Source organism: Chiloscyllium punctatum, chromosome 6 (genome assembly GCF_047496795.1).
Source record: "Chiloscyllium punctatum isolate Juve2018m chromosome 6, sChiPun1.3, whole genome shotgun sequence".
NCBI classification, from domain to species: Eukaryota; Metazoa; Chordata; class Chondrichthyes; order Orectolobiformes; family Hemiscylliidae; genus Chiloscyllium; species Chiloscyllium punctatum.
Genome location: NC_092744.1, coordinates 29,412,735 through 29,437,815, shown reverse-complemented (window position 1 = coordinate 29,437,815; position 25,081 = coordinate 29,412,735). Strand labels below are relative to the sequence as shown.

Genomic DNA, 25,081 nt, shown 5'->3' with positions numbered 1-25,081 from the left:
ATTCTGCATCCCATTACCCTGATGCACTTGTGGACGGTATGATTTGCTTGAAATAGCACACAGTACAATACTATTGCCTGTAACAGTAACAAATCAGTTTAAAATCAAACCAGCAGCACTGAAGAGCCCACAAACAGGTGGGTTTAATATTGTTGGCATGATTCCTGAAGACGATGGCCCAGGGGTGAGTGGGCTGTGGACAGGACGGGAGATTTGAGAAGCGGCTTCCATGAGCTGCTTTCTCATTCCGTGGGGCGGGCGTGTACGTGAGTGAGTGGCAGCTGCCCTCAGGGGGAGGCAGCTCTGAATCTCCCTTTCCCTGTTCGCTCAGTGATCTCGGAGTTGGGTGGTTTGCGCGGACTCGCAATATAAGGACTGGCTGTGAGTTTGCTCGGCAGATGCTGGCACCCAGCGGCTGTGGTACTGACCGCCGCTCACTCTCCACATTGCTCAGGGTAAGCTGCTGGGAATGAGAGGGAGGAGGGGGCTTACTGAAAGGGAGAAGGGTTATTGTGAGAAGCTCGGAGGAGAGAAAGGCGATATAACAATGATGTACACACGAAGCAAGTGATCTGAGGGGGAAAACAACCATATTTCACACAGTGAGTGAGGGCAGCATTGGCACTAGATAATAGGGTCGGACTGGATAATAGGGTCGGACTGGATAATAGGGCCGGGTCGGATAATAGGGCCGGGTCGGATAATAGAGCCGGGCTGGATAATAGGGCCGGGCTGGATATTAGGGTCGGGTTGGATATTAGGGTCTGGCTGGATAATAGGGCCGGACTGGATAATAGGGCCGGACTGGATATTAGGGTCGGGTTGGATATTAGGGTCGGACTGGATAATTGGGCCGGACTGGATCATAGGGCCGGGTCGGATAATAGGGTCGGGTCGGATAATAGGGTCGGGTTGGATAATAGGGTCGGGTTGGATAATACGGCCGGATTGGCAGGATTGGAGGGTGGGTTGGTGGGGTGCCTAACAAGGGAGTCGTGGAGGGAATGGTCTCTCCGAGACATAGGATGGGGGGGTAGGGGTGGGGAGGGAAACATATCTCTGATCATGGGGCCTGTTTATAAGTGCTGGAAATGGTGGAGGATGATGCAGTGTGTCTGGAGGTTGGTGGGGTGGAAGGTGAGGACCAGGGAATTCTGCCCTTGTTGCGACTGGAGGGGTGGGATTCAAGGGCAGAGGTGCAGGAAGTGGAGGTGATGCACTTTAGGGCATTGACGACCATGTAGGAGGGAAAATTGTGGTTTTTGAAGAAAGAGGCCATCTGGGATGTTCTACGGTGCAATTGGTCCTCCTGGGAGCAGATGTGGTGGAGATGGAGGGACTGGAAAGAAGGGATAGTATTTTTACAGGAGGTAGGGTGGGATAAATGTCATCCAAGTGGCTGTGGGAGTCCATGGGTTTGTAATGGATGTCTGTGTTCAGTTGGTCAGTAGAAATGGAGATGGAGAGGTCCAGGAAGAGGAGACATGTGTCTGTGAGATGAACTTGGGGTCGGAATGGGAAGGTTTTGTGAAGTTGATGAATTGTTCAATCTTCTCAAGGGAGCATGAGCGTAGCACTGATACGGTCATTGATGTATCGCCTTCACATGCACTCATACCCACACACACACTCTCTCACATGAATTACACTCACACACACACTCACATGTGCACATTCACTGTCTCTCCTGCATGCACACATACATAGGTCTATGGGGTGAATTTATATTTGCAGAATTATGTTCTATTTTCCTCAAAAAATACATATCCATGTAAGATTCTATCCCACTTCAGAAATACAACCAGTCTGACTCAAGATTGGGACACAGACAGACTTTTACCACGCATCTTTAATGCAACCCTATCTATGTTTCAGAGAGACATGATTCCCTTGTTAGGCCCCCCACCAACACACCCGCCCATCCTGCCAATCCACCTTCCCCTGCCACCACAAGAAATGCAAAACCTGTGCCTACGCCTCCCCTCTCATCTCTGTCCAAGGCTCCAAAAGATCCTTCCACATCCATCAGAAATTTACCTGTACTTTCACATATGTTACCTACTGCATCTGTTACACCCAATGTGGTCTCCTCTACATTGGGAAGAAAGGACGCCAACTTGTGGATTGTTTCAGAGAACATCTCTGGGACATTGCACTCACCAACCCCAACGCCCTGTGGCTGAACACTTCAACTATTGTTAGAAAACCTGAAGGTATCTTGAGAATGTAACTTAAAAGAAGTTCTGGGATTTATGTATCAAAGAGCTGAAACCAGCAAACCCTTTCTGAAAAATGAAAGACTTAACCTAAATTTGTTTGTTATATTATTTCAGCTGCATGACACTGTAATCCCTATGGTATAAATTCTATATCTTATGGTCTGGCCTCACAACCACCTGATGAAGGTGCAGTGCTCCAAAAGCTAGTGCTTCCAAATAAACCTCTTGGACTATAAACTGGCATCATGTGATTTTTAACTTTGTCCAACCCAGTCCAACACTGGCTCCTCAAGTCAAGAATAATCAGAGATTACATCTTGGTGTGGATTGTTAAGTTAAAATTCTCTCTGATGGTGAAGCAAGCTTTTTCAAAAAGTATTCTTAGTGTCCCCTCTATGGAATTCCTAAAGCAATTGCTCTCCCAGAGTGAGATGGCCGGTGACAATGGTTTAACCTGAGGGTCATCACACCTCAAGTGAGAACTGAGATGAGAAGGAGAGTCCTTTATGGTAATTTCAGCCAGAGTGAGAATTGAATCCATGCTGTTGGCATCACTCTATATTGCAATCCAGACAACTGAGTGAACTGGCAACCCTGACCGAGGATTTACAGACAAACTATTGCCTCCATAAAATTAGGTGAACGGCCTGTGTTTTTGTGATTCAGTCAAATTGTGAGTATATTTGGTTCAGGAATCTCTTTTGTGTTTCAGATTCTTCTCAAGCTGCTACCATGTGGGGGCCGTTCCTGTCACTGTTGATCACTTCCATTTGTTTCACCAAAAGAGTTCAAGCTGTCAAATGGGGGGGATGTGAACATGTAGAAGTGCAAAAGAATTTTAGTCTTGATCAGGTTTGTCCTGTTATTTCTTTAATTGACTGGCAATTCCATTTTGTGTAAGGAAGTAAAATTTGCAGATGCTAAAGGATCAATGAAACATATTTTGCCAAAGGGATTGGATGATTCAGTGGATTTTCACATCATCTGTTCAACTTTAGCGACAGAGATGAAAGCAAAATCAGTTTATGTTCTTGTATCCCAACTCATATGGTTTCTCATTCAGCACAAACAGGGCTTATAATACATTAACATTAGTCCTCCAAAACAAATGTCTTTGAGCATGGTCCCTTATTGAGAGTGGGAAGTCACCACTGAACCCACCAATAATCAAAGCAGAAAATGTTGGAAATACTCAGCAGGTTAGGCAGCATCTGTGAAGAGAAACAGAGTTAACCTTTCAGTCATTGATGATCCTTCCGAAATTTCTGATGAAGGGTTAACACTGATCCAAAAAGTTACCTATTTGTCTCAACAAATACTTTCTGACAATCACATTAAATCTGTATCTGTGGTAATTTAGTTTCAGAAAGTATTGTCACTAATATATTAATTCATTTCAGCGTAATATATATCAGGTCAGTTACAGACTATAACAGTAGGGTAAATTTCTCATTGTTTTGCTTTGGTAAATATCAATCAATTTGGATTAGAATTTAAGGATTTAGTTTAGAAACACCTTCCCAAACATTTGGAAATTAGTATTAATGTTAAGTGCTATCTTGTGGGTTCCAGCAGCACACATTGTTTATTGCTGAAACTGTATTAAATGTTGGTTCGGTCACCGTTAGAATTGCATGTGCATTTCTGGAATCCACATTATAGGAGGGAGGTGATTGAACTCGAGAGAATGCAAAGACGATTTACCAGGATTTAAGAGTGTTTAGGATATGAGGAGAAATTTGGTAGACTGGGCTTGTTTTTCTTGGAGCAGACGAGACTGAGGGGGGACATGATTGAGATTTATAGAATTATGAGGGCCACAAGTCGGGTAGGCAAGAAAGAAATTTACATTTGACTAAAGAATCAATGACCATCAGGCACAGATTGAAGGTAACAGGCAGAAGGTTCAGAAGAGATGTGAGGAAAATCTTTTCACTCCAAAGGTATTGGGAATCTGGAACTCACTGCCTGCAAGGATAGTAGGGACAGAAGCCCCCATAACATTTACAAAATATTTAGACGTGCCCTTGCAATGTCAAGACATACAAGGCGATAGGCTAAGTGTTGGAAAATATGATTTGTAAAATTCTCTTGTGGGATGTGGGTGGAAGCTCGAAGGAGCAGGAATAGGCCATTCAGCCCTATTTCCTGCGTTTCCATGCAGGACTTGTTCCAAGGATGGTGGAACTGTCCAATGAAGAGAGTTTGGGGATACAGGGCCTGTTTTTGGAAGGGTTTCAGAAAATAAGAGATGACCTTATTAAAACTTACAGAATGCTTAAAGGGATAGTTGATAGTCTGGTAGATGTGGGCAAGAAATCTCTCCAAATCTGTGTATGCGTGTTGTGCATAGGAGTCTCGAACCAGAAGGAAGAAATTTCAAATTAAGGGGGACTAAACTTAGGACCAAACTGAGGAGAATTATTTTTATGTCAAGGATTGTGAATCATGGGAATTATCTATCCAAGAAAGCTGAGAAAGCTCAGTCTTTGACAATGTTTACTAAATGATTGCTAAATATTTAAATGGTCTTAGGGATGGTAGGGGAAAACATTTATTGAAGTGTTTGATCAACAGCTTTTATCTTGATTGAGGAGCATGTTCAATAGGTTGAATGGCCAACTCCTGTTTCCAGTTTAGAAGATAATTTTTGAAATATACTTATTTTTAAAATAAAAGAATGAACTAAGCCTCTTTTTTTTAATCAGTCTTTGCTGATTACAAAAACTTGCTGCTAATGCAAAGGCAGCTACCAATTTGCACCACTTCCAAGAATGCCTTCATATTCATTCAAAAGAGATAGAGATCTATAGCACCGTAAAGGGCCCTTCAGCCCATTGAGTCTCTGCCAGTCAAAAACAAATACTTAACTATTCTAATGACATGACAGTGACAGCCCTTGATGCCAATGCCGCATTGGACTGAGGATCCCTAGCAAGGAGCCCGAGCAAAACTGGAATTGTGGAGGCACAGAGATGTACAGTTTTGAAACAAACCCTTCAAACCAGTCTGTCCATACCAACCAAATATCCTAACTTAATCTACCAGTATTTGGCACATATCCCTCTAAACCTTCCTATTCATATACCCATCCAGATGCCTTTTAAATGTAACTGTACCAGTCTCCATCACTTCCTCTGGTAGCAAATTCCATACATGTACCACCCCTTGTGTGAAAGATCTGCCCCTGAGGTCCCTTTTAAATCTTTCCCCTCCAGTGCCCTCCAGTTTTGGACTCACCCATTCTTGGAAAAAGACCTTGTCTATTTACCCTATCCATGCCCCTCATGATTTTATAAACCTCTATAAGGTCACCCCTCAGTCTCCGACGATCCAGGGAAAACAGCCCCAGTCTATTCAGCCTCTCGCTATAGCTCAAATCCTCCAACATCCTGGCAACATTCTGTAAACCTTTCTGAACCCTTTCATGTTTTACAAAACCCTTCCTATAGCAGGGAGACCAGAATTGTATAGATTATTCCAGTAACGGGAATCAGGAGGAAAACTCTCCACTGGTTGGAGCCATACCTGGCGCACAGGAAGATGATTGGACACCAGTCATCTCAGCTCTAGGACATCACTTGTTTAGAAATGTCTCTTTCTTTCACATTCTTTTATGTACTGCTGTCTGTCTCCAGGTGTTCTTACTGGGGTCCTCCTCTCTTCTCTCAGCCTTTAATCATGTCAACCACATAATATCTATTACCTTTCCCGACATGGCAACTGTTTCATTTATCTTTGATTTTTTTTGCAACTCTATACATAAAAATGTTGCATGATTTTAAAACGTGACAGCTGCCTATTAAATCCAACAACAGTTTCTTTATAAAAACACCTGCGATGTTAGTAGATGTTCCCGTATTCTCGATTAGTGGTGCTGGAGAGCACATTCTCGATCTACCGTGTCCTCCACTGTTCCTATTTTAAGTAGTTCATGTAAAGGTGCCTCTGTCTCCCCCTGGTGGCATTGGTGGCGTCAACATGGCGAGGTCCAGCGATGATTCTAGTGGCAATAGCGTCGGTGGAAGCGAGGTGATGCCGATGGGTCGCGACTTTCATTCAAGCGGCGCTGCCAATGGACTCTGACCTGGCCACCCGACCCCTACTCCGTGACGGAGCACTTAACAAGAAGCACTGTAAAGTTAAACACTTTTCCTTTATGTATTCATTTTTCTGCCTTTAAGTTTTTGTGTATTTTTCTGTTTTAAGACAGTGCCAGAGAATGGCTGCACTCTACAAGACTTTCCATGTAACAACATAAACGTGACAAGAAATAATTGAAATCAAGATCTACTTGTACTTCTCTGCTAACGAAGCTTTGCAATTATCTCCCAGGAGGAATTACAAGGACCACTAAGTGCATGTTTATTTTCTGAAAGGACTGGTAAATCTGAGGAATCTAGATTTGGTCACTGGTGCATGAAGAATCATGTTTACAGAACCATGCCATACACCACCACAAGAGTGTTTAACTTCATGGTGATCTTGTGAGGATATTTTTGACTTGTTGTGTTGCAAGTATTTATTTAATTCCCATCTACAGCATTTGGTCCTCCATGTATTGTGCACATAATTAATAAGCTAATACATTTGTTCTTATTTTGCAGTATATGGGAACATGGTATGAAATTGAACGATTTTATAATGTCACTGGGGACGTCAGATGTATTTCTGAAACAATATCCTCGTCCGACAATGAGATAGAAACTGTATATGAGCTTATCACTCTGATTACGTAAGTTCTATTGTAAATGCTGTGTGTGTGCGTGTGTTCAGGTTTGTGTGTGTTCTATTTGTGCACACGCGAGACATTAAAATGATTGTCATGGTCTCCTTATTAAAATTTAGCTACCATAATACTCCGAATAAAGGGACAGCAAAAGTTATTTTGGTACAGCAGAATAGGGCGTTACTGTAGCTTTCCAAATGGCAGTGTGATCACCATGAGTTCCTTCATTGATTAGAGCAATGAAACTTTGGAACACTGCCAAGTGCAGCAATGGCTTAGGGGAGCATAAAACAGAACAAGTTTGAAAGGTTTGAATTGCCGAAAGATGGGAACGAAGTACATCATTTGCTTTTCCTATTTGAGGACTTAATTACAGAATTAAAAGTCTTCCAGGTGTTAAGGAGAAAGATTAAGAAGATGGAGCAATATCTGTGACAACAAACTGGGTCTGTTCAGCACTGCAGCAGCTGCTGTTTCTGCTGCACCAGCCTGATCTTCCTATCTCAGGTGCGGATAAGTTGACATTCATTAACTGGCCTGTACTTCACTGTAGCCACCATGCCGTAGTTTCTATGCTGTAGACCTCTATGACTCTGAGAAAAATTGCTTTGAGTCATGTGGAGCATCACTGGATACTGATCCCAGTAACTGATAGTCCCACAAAGTAATCCCTGATATCCGTTTGACTAACGGTGCTGACTGCTTTCATTGAATGTAGAAACGAGCATTACAACATTGGTCCAAAGGACCAAATGGCCAACCAGTTAGTTAAACATTTTCCTGTCTCCAACGATGGTAAGCAGTTCCATAAGTAAGCTCTTACTCAGGAAGTAAACTGTCTTTAATTACATAAAATTATAACAGGGAAGGAAGTTGGCTGGCCAATCCAATATGTGACAGTGTTTATCCACCACACATACAGCCATCTTAATCCCATTTGTTTCTATTTCTTTCAGCCATCTATCTCAACTGTTGGTCAAAGGTAATACGCGACTAGATACTCTGTGCAGTTCCCACCCATACATCAGCCTGACTGACAGGCAGAACATCTTTCATATGAAAGATGTCATAGGGGTCTTGATTGTGGAGAGGGTAGGGTTATGTTGGATCCAATATCAGCCCTGAAGTATCAGCGAGGGCCCTCTGGTGGATACAAGCCCAGGGGAGCAGATGATACTTCAGGGTCTCTGGAAGCGATATGGAAAACAGATAGATCATGGGACACTCCTGCTGGCCTGCGAGCAATATTGCCAAGGCACCTGCCATATGAACTGAGCAAGCCTTGTATCTTTTAAGTTGCAGAGTTACTTGTGGCCTTGGAAACCCAGCTACCTGTGGTTAAAAAGAACGTGAGGTTAAATGAAGGCTGCAGTCTCATTAAAAGACTTACATGATTCGGATGTTACATTTGGAAATCAAGACAGCTACCAACCAGTGAATGCTTCAAATGCAGTGTGATGTTGCAAACCTGATGTTAAAATGCACATAGAATTAGGCATGAGCCAAAGGAAAATAATTTTAGAATAAATGAGTTTGCTGCAAGCCAATTGACTAGAATGTTACACTACCTATACCATAAGGTGTTTGGCAGAGGACGCTGGGTGAGTGTTGACAGCCAACACTTTCACTACACTGGTGAAAAAGTTTGAAGGTTGAGGGATATCTGCTTTTAGGAATACCCTATTCTTTGCTGGGGTGTTTGATCTTTGCCTAAAAAAGCCCTGACATATACATGTCTAGTATCCATTTAGTTTTTACAAGTAGATTTTGCCCCTTCCACCAAGGGGCAACAATCTCACATTGAGCTTGTTTGTGACCAGGGAGGCTGGGATAGTGTTATTGAGTCATAAACCATTCTCCTCCCTGCAAGGTTTCATATTTGTTTTCTATTCTAGCCTCTGAAATGACTCCAGCTCATTTGTTTTTGAGAGTTCAGCCCATGGGTTCCACACCTTAGACATGAACGTAGGACATAAGAGCAAGAGTAGACAATTTGCCCCTGCGATCCTGCTTCACTGTTCAATACAATCATGTCTGATCTGGTTGTAGTCTCAGCTCCACTCTCCTTTTTGGATGCTGTAATCCATGTCTCCCTAGTTTATCAGAAATCTTGTTACAAAATCAAAGCTTGACTCTTCCTGATAGGTTTAAGTGCCATTGGAGCTGCCTTTGGAGACTCCTTCCTTGCCTGTCTCAATCCAAATTGTGGAGTGGGATGGGTTTCCCTACAGAGTTCCCTCATGCTCACCTTGCACCTTTGGACGGCCATGTGAAAGATCACACCATACAATAGAAAGTAATGTAAGGGACCTGGGCTCCTTGAAAGGAGAAAAAGAGGTTTGTATTGGCCAGCTCTGCTTCCGTGCTAGACCCAGACCCTGCAGCTGAAGACCTCAGTCTGTATTGAGACCTAAAGTAGAATTATATGTTCTGGTATTCAGGAGACTCCTCACTTTTCTACCACTTGTGGTCTTGTTGTGATGTCTTCACTGCAGCACTTCTCATTTCCTCAGACGGTGTGATTTCCTTCATGTAAAATGAACCCAGGCAAATAAGCTGGATTTACACACGGAAATTTACAAAAGTTCTAAATGGAATCAGGCCATCAGTTTAACCCAATCACCTTGATGTTCATCCTTCTTGTGAGCAAATGGTTCTTATCATTTTTACCCACCCACTTCTCATCTCTCTTCAATGTTTTTTTCATCAGTCAAATATAATCTTGAATATTCACTTAACCTCACACCTGGAATTAATTCCACAGCCACACAATAAAATGTGTCAAAGATTCAATGTTTTTCATTGGACATTTCATGGTTTATCTTGGAATCTTCCTCATTGCTGTTGACCATCAACACTTGAAGTGGTCTGCCTCCATTTACCCTGTTCCAAACTTTCCTAAATTTAATGGTGTCTTGCATATTTCTCTGTGAACTGTATAGCTCCAATGTATCAAACCTTTCTTTATTTCTGTATTGCCATATATCAGGGAACATCATAATTCACCCTATCAAAGAGTACTGATATTCTTCCCATCATTAAACCCAATACCATGTTGTGGTTTGTGGGAATAAGTTTTTTTCAGTTTAGACTTTAGCTTTAATAATTAAGGCATCCTGAGATAAAAGCTAGAAGTTTATTTGTTAGAAAATCAACATGGTCTTATCAGCCCAGAGGGCTGCTCTTTCATGAGGGAGAAGCAGCTGGTGCTTAGTTTAACCTGAAGGTCATCATGCCTCAGATGGGAGCAAGGTTACAAACTCAAAATCATCACAATGACCTCAGCTAGTACAGAAATTCAACCTACCCTGTTGGCATCATACTGCAATGCATAAAATCTGTTCAGATAACTGACATGTTTAACAATCTATATTGTTCCCTTTGATGTTCTGTGAACCTACATTTTCCAGTCCCAATCCTCCTCTGCAGCATTCTGTCTACATCCATTCAATTATGTATTACTTAATTCCCTATTTGCATCAACTCAAACCTAGGATCATTGAATTTTATTTCCCACATTTTAACCCATTAACCTCTGTCGAGCAATATCCTTTAGATATCTGTCTTCGTGTCTTTTTCTCAAAACAAGGCTTTATTTAAATTGTTCATACATACAGTGAACAGAAGTTGATCTCAAACTGAACCCTCAGGAATGCAAGTATTATTATTGAATATTATTGAAAGACTGGGTAGACTTGAGGGGCTGAACGGAATACTTCCATTGCTATTTCAGATGTTCTTTTCCTGGCTGATCATCCCTATTGGATTTCCTGCTAGTAATTTCTTACAATTGACTCTTTATATGGACGCATGGTAATTTCACACATACTTAAACATTCCAAAGAGTTTCTATACCACAGATGTTAAACTAGCTGGCTTGCAATTATCTAGGGGAAAGTGAGGACTGCAGATGCTGGAGATCAGAGCTGAAAATGTGTTGCTGGAAAAGTGCAACAGGTCAGGCAGCATCCAAAGAGCAGGAGAATCGACATTTTGGGCATGAGCCCTTCTTCAGGAATGAGGAAAGTGTGTCCAGCAGGCTAAGATAAAAGGTAGGGAGGACGGACTTGGGGGAGGGTCATTGGAGATGCGATAGGTAGAAGGAGGTCAAGGTGAGGGTGATAGGCCAGAGTGGGGGTGGGGGCGGAGAGGTTAGGAAGAAGATTGCAGGTTAGGAAGGCGGTGCTGAGTTCGAGGGATTTGACTGAGATAAGGTGGGAGGAGGGTAAATGAGGAAACTGGAGAAATCTGAGTTCATCACTTGTGGTTGGAGGGTTCCTAGGCGGAAGATGAGGTGCTCTTCCTCCAACCGTCATGTTGCTGTGGTCTGGTGATGGAGAAGTCCAAGGACCTGCATGTCCTTGGTGGAGTGGGAGGTGGAGTTGAAGTGTTGAGCCACGGGGTGGTTGGGTTGGTTGGTCCGGGTGTCCCAAAGGTGTTCCCTGAAACATTCCGCAAGTAGGCGGCCTGTCTCCCCAATATAGAGGAGGCCACATCGGGCGCATCGGATGCAGTAAATGATCTGTGTGGAGGTGCATTATCTAGATCAACTCTGACTCTCTTTTTATAACATGGATTTAACATTGGTCACTTTCCAGTCCAGTGGCACACACCTACATTCAATACAGTTCTGAAATTTCACCTTCTAAGGCTTTACCCAAGTTTTGCTGGATCAACTAGATGTATCCCAGCAGACTTTAATGGTTCATTGCCCCTTCCCTAAAAATGTCTTTCGTTCAAATATTACTCTGTTCCCAGATATTTCAGATTTCACTTCCAGTGCAACATCTTTTTGTTCAGCAAAAGTTTATTGACTATTGTGTTCCACTTTTTAATTATCTACAAACCGATGATCCTCATATCTCCACGTGCTCCCTCACTTTTAATTATTTCTTGCTAATATACGGTCTTTGTAAAATATCATTATATCATTTTTTATCTTTCTAAACCCACTTAACATTTTACTTTCTGATATTATCTTTATTATTTTCAGATTTATATTTACAGCCATTGTTGTCCCTAACCTTCAATTTATATTGTTTTCTGATTTCTATTCATCTACGTCATTTGAAAGCTACAAGCAGTCTCCTTTTCTTTTAATGGAGTATATTTAATCTGTATGGAAAAATTTATAAATCTGTTATTGCTCAGTGGTCCTCTGCGCAAACCTCTTGATTTTCCACAAACTTGTCGAATTTAATATAGTACTCGAGTGCATTTTCACTTGTTTTTCGCATTTTAATTAAACCATGATCACTGTTCACATTTTGGTTGCTCTATTTAACTCATCCATCTGATTTCTCTCTTCAATTGTTATTGGACTTAGCAATGTCTTCAATCAAATACCAAATATCCTCTGTTTAGATCACTAAGTGGATACTTAAAAAGTCCCAGAAAAGAATTATTTTCCTTCTTGTCTCCCAAATCTGGCAGCAAATTTCCTCCCCATAATATGGATAGACCCCTTTTAATCCTTAGTCTCCAAACGTATTAAATTGGTATCCTCTCATTGATAACATCAAGCCTTTCTGGTGTATGTTGTGGTTGATGTGAAGGGGTAGATTGGAGATCCATCCCACTGGAAATCAGCTGTGAACAAGTGAGTCAGTCCTATCACTACCACCTCTTTACCTCAGATGAATTCATGTCAGAGTGGAAGGACAGATTTGTCTTTAGATATACAAAGCTCTTCTGTTGTTTGCAGGAAGGGTAATGAGGTGACTGAACACACTGCAGAATTAATTCCACCTGACGAGACAGTCAAAGATCAAGCAAAACTTACCTACAGACTTGGTAAGTTTTTTTTATTTATCTTTCATGGGATTTGGGCAACATTTATTGACCACCTCTAATTGCTTTATTTGGTATTGAACGGCCTTCTTGATCTGGTCATGAAGTGTAGATAGATCCACTGTGCTGTTAGAAAGGGAGTTCCAGGATTTTGACAGTAACGTGAAGGAATTGTGACATTGTTCCAAAATGGGATGGTGTGTGGCTTGAAGCTGAACTTGCAAATAATAGTATTCCCATTATCTATTGCCTGTGTCCTTCCAATTGGTAGAAGTTGTGGGTTTGGAGAGCTTTTGATTAATTGGAGGCGGAAGGTTTCGGGAGTGAACGTATGTTGGCTTACAAAGCCAAAGGAAATGACAGCACTGCAAGCAATAATTTTTATAATGGTACTCAAAGTGGAATAGGAAAGGGCAGAGCATACAAGCAAATAAGATCAAAGGAGAAAAAAATGGTATAATAGCAAATTAATGACTCTTTATTTAAATGAATACTGTATTCATAAAAATAAATGAATTAACAGCACATTAGGGGTTGATGAGTATGACTTTATAGCATTTTTAAATTTATGGTTATAAAGAGGATGCTTTGTTAGTAAAGTTGAAATAAGTATGATCGCAAGAAATGACCTTGCATTGGATAATGTAACATCAATATGGGTGGTGATAGAAAATAACAAGAGGAGGAAGATATTGGTGGGAATAGTTTATAGGCCCTCTGATAGTGATTGCTAGGATATAGAACAGCACTGAAACAGGCCCTTCAGCCCACCATGTCTGTGCTGACCAAGATACCATTCTAAAGTAATCCCACCTGCCTGTACATGGTCCATACCTCTCCATCTCCTGCCTGTTCATTTGTCTATCCAAATGTCTCTTAAATGTTCCTATCATTAATATGGGAGAGTGAGTATATCAGAATATAAGAGGATGTTAAAAAAAGGCAGTGCAGAGATCCAGGGTGACTTTAATCTTTGTGTATATTGGGAAAATCTAATTGGCAAAGGTAGCCACTAGGAATAATAAATAAGCTGTTTTTGGAACAGTGTCCCAGAACATTGTGTTGTGGATCCAACAGGGATTCATGGATCTCAGAGTAAAAGGTCTCCTCAGGAACAGTAATGACAACATGGTAGATTTTAGCATGCAGTTTCAGATGAGAAACCTGGGTCAGAATCAACTGTGCTAAATTTAAATAAGGATAATTACATAGACATGAGGGCAGAGTTGGTTAATGTGAACTGGCAAGAATTCAGCAGAAAAGAAGGCCGAGGAACAATGGCAGACATTTCAGGAAATCATTCAGATTCGTCGTAAAGATATTTCCCGGTCAGGAAGTAGGATTCAAGTAAAAGTTTAAATTAACTCTACTAAACAGGGATGTTAAGGATAGTAGAAAAGTGGAAGTAAAAAGTTGCAATTATGCAAAAACTGGAGTATTCTGCAAGTTTTAAAAGCCAAAAATGATAACCAAAAAGAAAAAAAAGGGGGAAATAAACTATGAAGGCAAACTAGAAAGTTAAAAAAAAGGACAATTAAAGATTATTTTTATATATGAAAAAGAAGAAGTCCATCAGAGAACAAAGCTGAGAAATAACAATGGGACTCAGAAATGGCAGAATAAATATTTCTGTCAGTCTTAACAATGGAAGGCACTAATAGCATTCCAAAAATACTAAATACTCAAGCAAACAAATGTCAAACAGGCAGGAAATAAGCACAAAACAATCATGAGAGAAGATGTACTAGGAAAGACAATGGCAAATAAATTAACTAGGAGGAAACTTAAAGGGGAAACAGTAGATATAATATATTTGGATTTCCATAAAGACATTTGATAAGATACTGCACATATTTCATCGTATAAGAGTCTTGAGAGCAGAATATTATCATGGATAGAGGATTAATTAACTAATAGAAGTCAGAGTATTGAGATAAAAGAGGCATGTTCAGGATGACAACTCAGTAATGAGTGGAGTGCTACAGGATCATGCCACAATTGTTAATAATATGTATTGATGACTTGGATGAAAGAAGTAAATGAACTATTGTCAAATTTGCAGGTAACACATTAATTTGTGTACTATAAATAGTGAGGATGATACAAGGATATATAGACAGGTATAGACTGGTCAAGTGAGTGGACAGAAACTTGACGGATGGAATATAAATTATGGAGGTATGAAGTTATGCACTTTTGCAGGAAGACAAGAAAAACTGAATATTATTTAAATGGGGAAAGGTTGCAGAGAGTTATAATAGAGAAGGATTTCAGAGTGCTGATGCATGTTTCACACAAAGCTAGGATCCAATTTCAACAGTAATGGGAAATGCAAATGAAACATTGGCTTTTATTTCAAAGGGAATGGAAGATAAAAGAAGGGATATCTTGCTAAGGCTATATAAGGTAAGAGTCACCTGAGCCATGAGCTAATTGGCACAAGGTCAGTAAGATGTAAAAAAAAACATGCATGGCTCAAAAATTGGCATCAGAGAAATATGATCAAATTCATAAGACATTGACACCAGTACTGGGAAGGAGGGAGCTGTTCCTATGGGACAGGCTCAACCTGATTCATGTTTGGATAAGAATTGTGGTGAATCACAAAATTAGGCCTGTAAATAATATAATTGGAGGGAAGGGTTCTGGTTCAGTTGCTTTGTATTCCAGACTTAATAATTGAGTTTAAATTCCGCCAGTTACAATGGTGGGATTTGAACCTTTCTTCACAGAGAATCGAACTACACCACTGACATTACCATGTCCCCACTGCCTCATCCTTTGCAGAATATTGAGGCTTTTCACTTTAAATAAATAGGATCATTGACTGGAGAAACAATATTTTGTTTGTACAGAGGGTTTCATTCTCTAGAGGTGATAGCTTTTATTTTGGAAAAGCATTTTTGCATTTAAAAAGCATTTAAAAAGATAGCATGATCAAAATTGAGGCTTATGAAATCAAAGGGTCAATATCCAGTTGGATGTAAAATGGTTTTTGTGTCACTGTAGTCTTACTGGTCCCATAGGGGCTGCTCATTAGAGAGAAGTGACTTTGTGGTGACTTAACCTGAGGGCCACCAGACCTCAGGCAAGGGAAGAAGTCGAGAAGGAGAGTCCTTCATGGTAACCTCAAAAAATTGGCTTAGGGATGTAAGCAGCAAGTTGTGATGACTGGGTATTTTTCAGGCAGGAAGGCCAGATAGTGGCGTTTCCCATCAGCTAGTGTTAGTATCACCACTCTGTTGTTGAGAAGAAATGCCTTGGATCTTGGAATAGAGGGAAATTTCAAAATTGGCTAATGTTATGAAATATGAAGGAGTGTCAAAAGTGAAAATGATACAAATTACCTGCAATGGAATATAGATAGGCTAACAGAATAGGTTGACAAGTTGCAAATGAAATTTAATACAGAGAAGTGTGAGGTGATATATTTTGGCAGAGGGAGGAGGGAGAGACAATATAGACTTAATAGCAGAGTTCTAAAGTGTTTACAGGGGCAGGGGTGCTGTGGGTTCAAGTCTATTATCTTTGAAGGTGTCAGGATATATTCAGGAAATGGATGACAAAGCTAACAATTTAGAGAGGACCTGAGTATGAAGGAGATTTACCCTCAATAGTCCCAGACATGGGGGAATTTAGGTTGGAAAATCTTGTGTTGTTGTCATTGGACAATGGAAATTGTGGAAAAATTTGTTAGAAGTGTGTAAGATTATGACAGACTAAAAGAAAGTAGTCAATGATACACTGTTTCTAGGTGACACAGATGAGCACCTGATCAAGAGATGCAAGGAAACATAAGAAAGACTTTTGTATGCAGTGAATTGTACAGACCTGGAATTCACCATCTATGAAGGTGGTGGAAATAGGAATAATCGATAATTTCAAAAAGGAAATTGGATTGGCATTTGAAGGAAATAAACTTGTAGAGCTACAGGAATTGAATCAAGACCCAGGATTGGCTGGATTGCTCATGAATATTCAGCATGGACTCAAAGTTCTAAATAGCCTCTTCCTCTATTTTTAGAGACTTTATGACTTCATAATCTTTTCTTCCTATGATTCACCTTGGGGACACTTTACTCTATTAAAGCTGATAGACAAATACAACTTGTTGTTTGCTTATTGTGAGCGATTTTAATTTCATTGGTAAATTGCAAACTTCCATTTTGTTCTACTTTGGAAGTCACTACAAAGTTTGTGGCTTGTGATTAATGTTTATTTTCTTAACTCCACAGATGAACAAATGGGACATGAACCTATGGATGGTATGTAAAAAGTACAATTCCTTGATTAATAAACAAACAAAGTCCGATCCTATTTGGAAATGTAATACAATATTCAGTGTTTTGACCTCTGATTACATTTTTCTAGTAACTCCTGTTAATTGTTTTTCATTACATTGGCAGTGACTAAAATTTTGTTCATTTTTGAGTTTGGCATCATCATTTGTTGGGGATTAAGCTCGCAAATAATTTCCACCAAAATTTCCAAACATACAAATTGGTGCTGGGCTTTTACTGAAAAATAAATTTCCTCTACTGCCAGCTAATAACTAACATGAGATATTTTCCGTAGCATTTCCAGTGGTGTAACATAGCTCGTGTAACAACAGCCATTAACGATGAATACAAGTATGGTGTGCAGGAACACTGACATCATGAGATGGAGAAGTGTATAAACCAGAGGCATATGGGAGAGATAATTTTTAAATACTTTAATGTGTGTGCAAAACAAGTCATGAGACTCTTGAATAGTCATTTAATAATACAGGTTTAGAATCCTGCTGAAAATGGATACATTTTAAAAACATTTAAAGGTACAATAGTCAGAACATTCACATGAAAATCAATACAAAAGAGAACAACATTGAATGCTTTGTAAAAAGAGAGTGTTGATTGGTGCATTTAATGGCAATGCCTACTTGTCAACCAGTTAGCACTGTCTTCTCAAACAGAATGCAATGCCTATTCCCACTCATACTGGTCTTTGGTGGATATCCAGTAAATCTAAGACAGAAAGCTTTGACAAAATATCTCCTTTTAGAGCAATGCTCAGATTCTTGAACCTTAAATCAGAAACCTCCAAGAGCTGACTCACTGACTTATTTACATATTTTGACTCTAATTGACTTATTTTGCCTCTGACTGATTGATTTGTGACATTGGGTAGAGCTTTTTTTTGACATTGTGACATTATTGGTGTAAATCTGTGCTCACCAGATGGAATAGAATGGAGAAAATAGAATAGAATCCCCACCGTGTGGAAACAGGCCAATCATCCCAACAAGCTCACAATAACCATCTGATGAGCATGCCAACCAGACCCATCCCCCAACCTTATTCCTTTAAATCTGCATTTCCCATGGCTAATGGACCTAACCTTCTCATCCGTGAACACTATGGACAATTTAGCACAGCCAATCCACTTAACATGCACCTCTTTGCAATATGGGAAGAAATTGGAGCATCAGCAGAAACCCATGCAGACACAGGGAGAACATGCAAACTCCACACAGAGAGGCTAGAATTAAACGAGCTGATGCTGTGAGGCAGCAGTGCTAACTACTGAACCACATGGTTGTTGCAAACAATAAGTGTAAACTCAGATAGGACTTTAACATTGTGGCTTTGAGTCTTTAATTAGAATGCTGTGGCAACACTACTTCCCACTGGGAGGGTAGAATGACCTTTGTGTTGGGCAGTATGTTCTTGCCATTTGAGCAGGCTTCATTTGCTGGTTTTGAACATAATTTCAGCACCAACAGGCAAATTGTTGTTACCTCTGCAAACTAGCTATTTGTGTACACAGTAATAAGAATTAAGTTTGGAACACTGGCAAACTGTGTTAATTGTCCCATCTGACAACTTTAACAGAGTTTTTTGAAAAATTGACTAAGTATACTGATGTGGGTTGTGTAGTTAATGTGGTCTACGTAGACCTCATTAAGGCCTTTGCCAAAATGCCATGTGGAAGGCTGGTCCAAAAGTTAAGAGCCCATGGGATCTCAGGCAGTTTGGCAAACTGGATCCAAAATTGGCTTGCAGACAGGAAACAAAGAGGTGATGGTGAAGGGTTTTATTTTTGTGATAGGAAGCCTTTGACCATTGGTAATACCACAGGGATTATTGTTGGGACCTTTGCTGTTTGTTACGTACGTTAATGACTTGGATGTGCAAGTAGAAATTTGAATGACAGAAATTAGTGGTGTTGTTGATTGTGAGGAGGATGGTCCCAGGCTCCAGTCTGATATTGATCATGTGGTAATCGGCAGAGCAATAGACAGATGAAGTTTAATTCTGATAAGTGTAAGATAATGCATTTTGAGAGACGTAATAAAGGAAGTTATACACAATGTGTGGTCAGTCCAAAGGGAGGAATGGATAACAAAGGGATGTTGGTCATAGAGTCATAGAGATGTACAGCATGGAAACAGACCCTTCGGTCCAATCAGTCCATGCCGACCAGATATCCCAACCCAATCTAGTCCCACCTGCCAGCACCCGGCCCATATCCCTCCAACCCTTCCTATTCATATACCCATCCAAATACCTCTTAAATGTTGCAATTGTACCAGCCTCCACCACATCCTCTGGCAGCTCATTCCATACACGTACCACCCTCTGCATGAAAAAGTTGCCCCTTAGGTCTCTTTTAAATCTTTCCCCTCTCACCCTAAACCTATGCCCTATAGTTCGGGACTCCCGGATCCCAGGGAAAAGACTTTGTCTATTTATCCAATCAATGCCCTTCATAATTTTGTAAGCCTCTATAAGGTCACCCCTCAGCCTCCAATGCTCCAGGGAAAACAGCCCCAGTCTGTTCAGCCTCTCCCTGTAGCTCGGATCCTCCAACCCTGGCAACATCCTTGTAAATCTTTTCTGAACCCTTCCAAGTTTCACAACATCTTTCCGATAGGAAAGAGACCAGAATTGCACACAATATTCCAACAGTGGCTAACCAATGTCCTGTACAGCCACAACATGACTTCCCAACTCCTGTACTCAATACTCTGACCAATAAAGGAAAGTATACAAGTCATAGATCCCTGAAGGTGTCAGCAAAGGTGACAGATTGATGAAAAAGGCATATGGGATGATTGCCTTCATTAGCTTGGGTGCGTAATATAAGAGCAAGGAATATTTGTTATAATTTTATAAAACATTGGGTAATCCCTAAATGGAATACAGTGTGCAGTTCTGTTCACTACACTATTGGAAGAATGTGAATTACATTGGACAGGGTGCAGAGGAGATTCACCTGGATGTTGCCTGGGAAGGAAAATCTTGGTTGTGAGGAGAGAGTGAGACGGACAAATGGAGCAGAGGAGGCAGATTGAAGAATACAAAATTATGAGCGGTATAGACAGAATAGATCATGAGAATCTTTTCTTCATAGCAGATGTGTCTAAGATCAGAGGACATGAGTTTACGGTGAGGAGGAGGTGATTTTCAGATCCCCTGGGATGGCATTCAGCATAAGTTCTGTCAGACCCAAGTTGTCAATGCTAGCTTACCCGGTGGGGGGGTTGCGGGAGTGGCCACTTCTCCCAATTCAGGGTTTTCTAGTTTTTCATAACAGTAGCAGTCACAGGATGGTTTGAGTATCAGAAGGGCTGAAAGCTTCAGTATGTGATTCATGCCTAACCTTCTCTGAAATCTCTCCCTGGATGTTGTTCCCTCTGGCCTGTCAGAATCTGTGTTTGAATTTCCTTTTTCACCAGACACTTCATGGGATGTTACTGGATTACAACAATTAATTAGTTAAGTGTCGTTTCGGTTAACTTTTCCAATAGTCAAACTACTCTAAATTCTGCTCTCCTCTGTTCATGTTTCAAGTGTAGGGTTTAAATAAATTGTGTTTTGTTTAAAGCCGAGTGCTTTGACCAGCTGCATCAGACTGGGAACACCAACTTCATATCTGCCTTTGAAATAAGAAAAACGTTAGAGTCTAGGCTACCTTCTTCAATTATTTGGAGGTGGTCTTGCCTGGTCCAAAACAGATTGGAGGCTCTTGTTGGCATCTTGCGATAATTTCAGTTGGTGTTGGACTCAAAGGCAGTGACTGGTAGGTGTTAGTGTCTTGTGCTCCTGGTGTTGGATTCGGTAGGTTTAAACAGGGCTTGGTTAGTAATGGCTCTTTCAGTCACTAAGAGTTTCCTGGAGGTGTAAGAAGTGACTTTGAGGGGTTTAAAAAAAATTAGCATTGCAAACATGTTGGAATTGGCAGATAAAGGGGTTACCTTTATCTATCAAAAAAGGAGCGGTAATTACAGCCATAGCTCGCCATTGAAATTTACCAGAAATGCTATCAGACTTTTCGGAAATGGTTTGAATTCAATTGCAAATGAAGCAGCTCAAACATGAAAAAGAACTGAAACAGTTTGAATGACAATTAAAAGCTCAGAAAAGAGGAAAGGAAAGAGTAGTCCTGGCAGAACGAACAGAAAAGGAGAGGAAGGCCCAAGCAGAAGAAAGGGAAAAAGAGAAAGAAGAAAAGCAAAAAGAGAGAGAGTTTGAACTTCAGAAGTTGGGAATTAGACAGGAAAGTCAACTTCAAAAGATGAAGGTTTAGGTAGAAGGTAAGTTTAGTGAGGAGCATAGTGATGATGAGCAAACCCATGAGCCAAAGGCCTGGTGGGGACGTGTTTAAATATATCCAAGTATTCCCTGCATTTGATGTGAAGGATGTTGAAGTCTTTTTCATTTCACTTGCAAAAGTGACTAAAGAATGAAGTGGCCAGTGACCATTTGGGTGTTGTTAATCCAGACCAAGCTGGTGGGTACAGCTAAAGGACCTATCGAGAGTGCATGGGGAGCAGAAGAAATCAATTTTAAAGGCATATCAGCCTGTGCCAGAAGTCTACAGACAACATTTCAGGCATATCAGGAGGGACCCCAGTCAAATATACATTGAACTTGAAAGGATCAAACAAAGTAATTTTGAGAGGTGGATGAGTGCATTAAAAATAGGTCAAACATATGACACTCTTAGTTGATTATTTTGGAGGAATTTAAAAAGTCACTATGGGGTAGTGAGAGCTCATGTGGAAGAGTGAAGAGTGTGGTGCTGGAAAAACACAGCAATCAGGCAACATCCAAGGAGCAGGAAAATCGACGTTTCGGGCAAAATGATTTCTGATGAAGGGTTTTTGCCCGAAACATCAATTTTCCTGCTCCTCGGATGCTGCCTGATTGTTGTGTTTTTCCAGCACCAGACTCTTGACTCTAATCTCCAACACCTGCAGTCCTCACTTTTGCCTCATGTGGAAGAGCAGAGAGTTAAAATGGCAAGGTTAGCAGCTGAAACGGCTGATGGTTATGAATTGGTTCATAAAATAAATTTTGGCTTCTGACATCAATTTCAATCCAGGAAGTAAAACAATGGAGAAAAGAGAAGTCTTCAGGTGGGAAGGGAAAATTAGATATCAGTGAAGAGAATAAGAATAACATACCACAAGGTAAAATGAAACCCATGAAGGGGAAAGAGAAGTTAAAAAGCTGCAGTGTATTCACTATAATAGAGTAGGCTGCATGAAGTCACAGTGTTAGTGGGTTATATAAAAGCATAAGGATGATGGATGTAGGAAAACAGGGTAAGCCAGTGAATTTGTTAAAGTGGTAAAAAAAAGCACAGCGGAGGCTAAAAAGCTGCACCAGAATGTCCAACCTGGCTGGAGGGTGGGAGAGAAAAAAGAGCCAGATCTTCTGCAGCAAAGATGTTATGAAACTTCAAATTTGGTGGGTGTTGGGGGTGGGGGGGGGGGGGGGGGGGTGGTGGTGTGGTGGGAGGTGATCTTATAGTGGTTTATAAAACCGTGAGGAGTAGGGATAGGGTAAATAGAATCATAGAATCTCTATAGTGTGGAAACAGGCCATTTGGCCCAACACCCACCCTCCGAAGATAAAGCCACTCAGAACCATTCCCCAACTCAATTGCATTTCTCCTAACTAATACAACTAATCTACACATCCCTGAACACTATGAGCAATTTAGCATGGCCAATTCACTTAACCTGCAATCTTTGGATTATTGAATGAAACTGGAGCACGTGGAGGAAATTCACACAGACACGGGGAGAATATGCAAACTCCACACAGACAGTCATCTGAGGCTGAAATCGAATTGGTCCAGCAGTCTGACAGTAGTGAAATGCTCCTCAAACAGCTAGTGGAAATATTTATTACATAACTGTTGGAAATGCTGTGTTTCAGTTTGTCTAAATTTCTTTTCCAAAACTGCAATTAATTTGATTAACTGGTGAGCCAACAAAAAGAAACGAGCTGCTTGTTTTCTCAAAGATTAACGTTCAGTACTCTTTTTCTTTTATTGCAGATGAAGTTGTTTTTCATTACTGGGTGTTAGACACTGACTATACAAGTTACTCTCTGGTATTCTCCTGTGTATCTTTCCTTGGTATAATGCACACCCCTTATGCCTGGATTTTTTCAAGAGAACGACAGCTGTCAGCAAATACCACACAGTATCTGCATGGTGTTCTGGAAAAATATAAGATTAAAACTGATGATCTTGTGAAAATTAATCAAGAAGGTTGCTTATAAGAGATGATCTGAATGCATATAAAACATTTTAATGTCCATCAAAGTACACTTATTTTTTAGTTTACTCCATTGTAATTTATACTAGAGGTAGCATAACTGAAATTATATAATATCTGCTGCAGTTGCTGTGATGGACTATGAATTGAGTTATCTTCAATAAAGTGCAGGAGTTTGAAGAAATACCTCCAATTGTCAATATCTATGTTTTCTGAAATTCAAATCAATGGTGAAATCTTGACTAGTCCATCACTAGCTGAAGATATGTTCCATTTAAAATTAGAGACAATTGGAATCAGACATTATGCTACCAACATTTGGTCTAAGCACAGCGACTGACTAATTAGTGCTAATGCCTTTAATGGCACTCTTGGTTTGTTCTCCTAATTATTTCTTTGCTGTTCTTACATTATTCAATCAATCATGTGCAATTCTTAGAACTTAGATTAGTTTGGCATTGACACAGATATTTGGCTTTGTGCACAACAAGAATATCAGAAATCTGTTAAACTAAGTCCTTTTTTCAGCAATAAAAGTTAAAAATTAAAATAGTGTCTTTCTTCTGATCCTCATCTCTATGTCATCCATTTGATTATGTGTGTACAATGCTTTGAATGTGTATGTGTGTGTGTGTGTGTGTGAAAATTTTGTATTCATTCATAATCCCTTTCCCTTGAATCTTTATTCTATCACTGACAGTATAGGTAATAGAGACATAGAGAAAATATCAGTGGGCTAGTAACCTAGACATCAAGACTAATACTCTGGGGATGTGGATTCAAATCCAGTGGAATTTAAATTCAATTACTAAAATCTGGAATCAAATGATTGATAAATGTTGAAACCTAGTGGCCTAGCAACCCACCACAGATATGTCAAAAAATTGGCAATAAATTGAATGGTTAAATGCTTGCCATTGAGGAGTAAAGGTAAGCACTGATATTTGTTACCCATTCCTAATTGCCTTTTTAGATGTAAGCCATTCAGAGGCAATTAAGAGTTAACTACACTGCTGTTCATCTTGAATCATATTCCTATACAACGTTCCCGTGGTTCTATAATCTCTTTTCCTAGTAAAGTCAATTTTGCATCAACATTGCTATTGTTCTGGAGTGTCATCAGCCTGATCAGGCAGGGAGGGCAGATTTCATGTCTGAAAGAACATTAGTGAACCAAAGTGTTTTTATGACAATCATTGGTAGTTACGTGGTCGTTGTACTGAGCCTCAGTTTCAATTCCAGATTTTATTAATTAAATTCAAAGTTCACCAACTTTTGTTGTGGAATTTTAACCAAAGTCCACAGAATGTTATTAGATATGCACTAAATGTCTCATGACGTGTCTCATGAAGTCTCCTGACTCTCCTGAAGCCTACCCACATTGACAAGTCACAAGTCATGAGTGTGATGGTGTGTTCCTCACTTGCCAGGATGGACGCAGTTCCAACAAAACTCAAGAAGCTTGATTCCATCCAGGACAATGTAGCCCGTTTGATTGGGAACGACATCCACAAGCAACCACTCCCGATACCATCGCCATACAGTAGCAGCAGTCTGTACAATCCATAAGATGCATTGCAGAAATTTACCAAAGGTTCTCAGACAGCACCTTCCAATCCCATGACCACCTCCATCTAGAAGGACAAGGGCACCAGATGCATGGGAATGCCACCACCTGCAAGTTCTCCTCAAAGCCACGCCCCTTCTTGACTTGGAAATATATAGGCATTCCTTCATTGTCGCTTCGTCAAAATCCTGGATTTCTCATCTGAGAGCATTATGGGTCAA

At 40.4% G+C, this 25,081-nt stretch overlaps 1 protein-coding gene across 1 annotated transcript; it reads left to right on the top strand.

Moving 5' to 3' along the window:
• The first annotated feature begins 305 nt into the window (after positions 1-305).
• Positions 306-23,477, top strand: LOC140478816 (apolipoprotein D-like). The gene is made up of 6 exons (XM_072572224.1): positions 306-455; positions 2,932-3,071; positions 6,827-6,954; positions 12,653-12,741; positions 16,974-17,003; positions 23,071-23,477. Exons 2-6 carry the CDS (start codon positions 2,952-2,954, stop codon positions 23,295-23,297), a joined length of 594 nt encoding a protein of 197 aa, XP_072428325.1. The 5' UTR covers positions 306-455; positions 2,932-2,951; the 3' UTR covers positions 23,298-23,477.
• Positions 23,478-25,081: the final 1,604 nt, after the last annotated feature.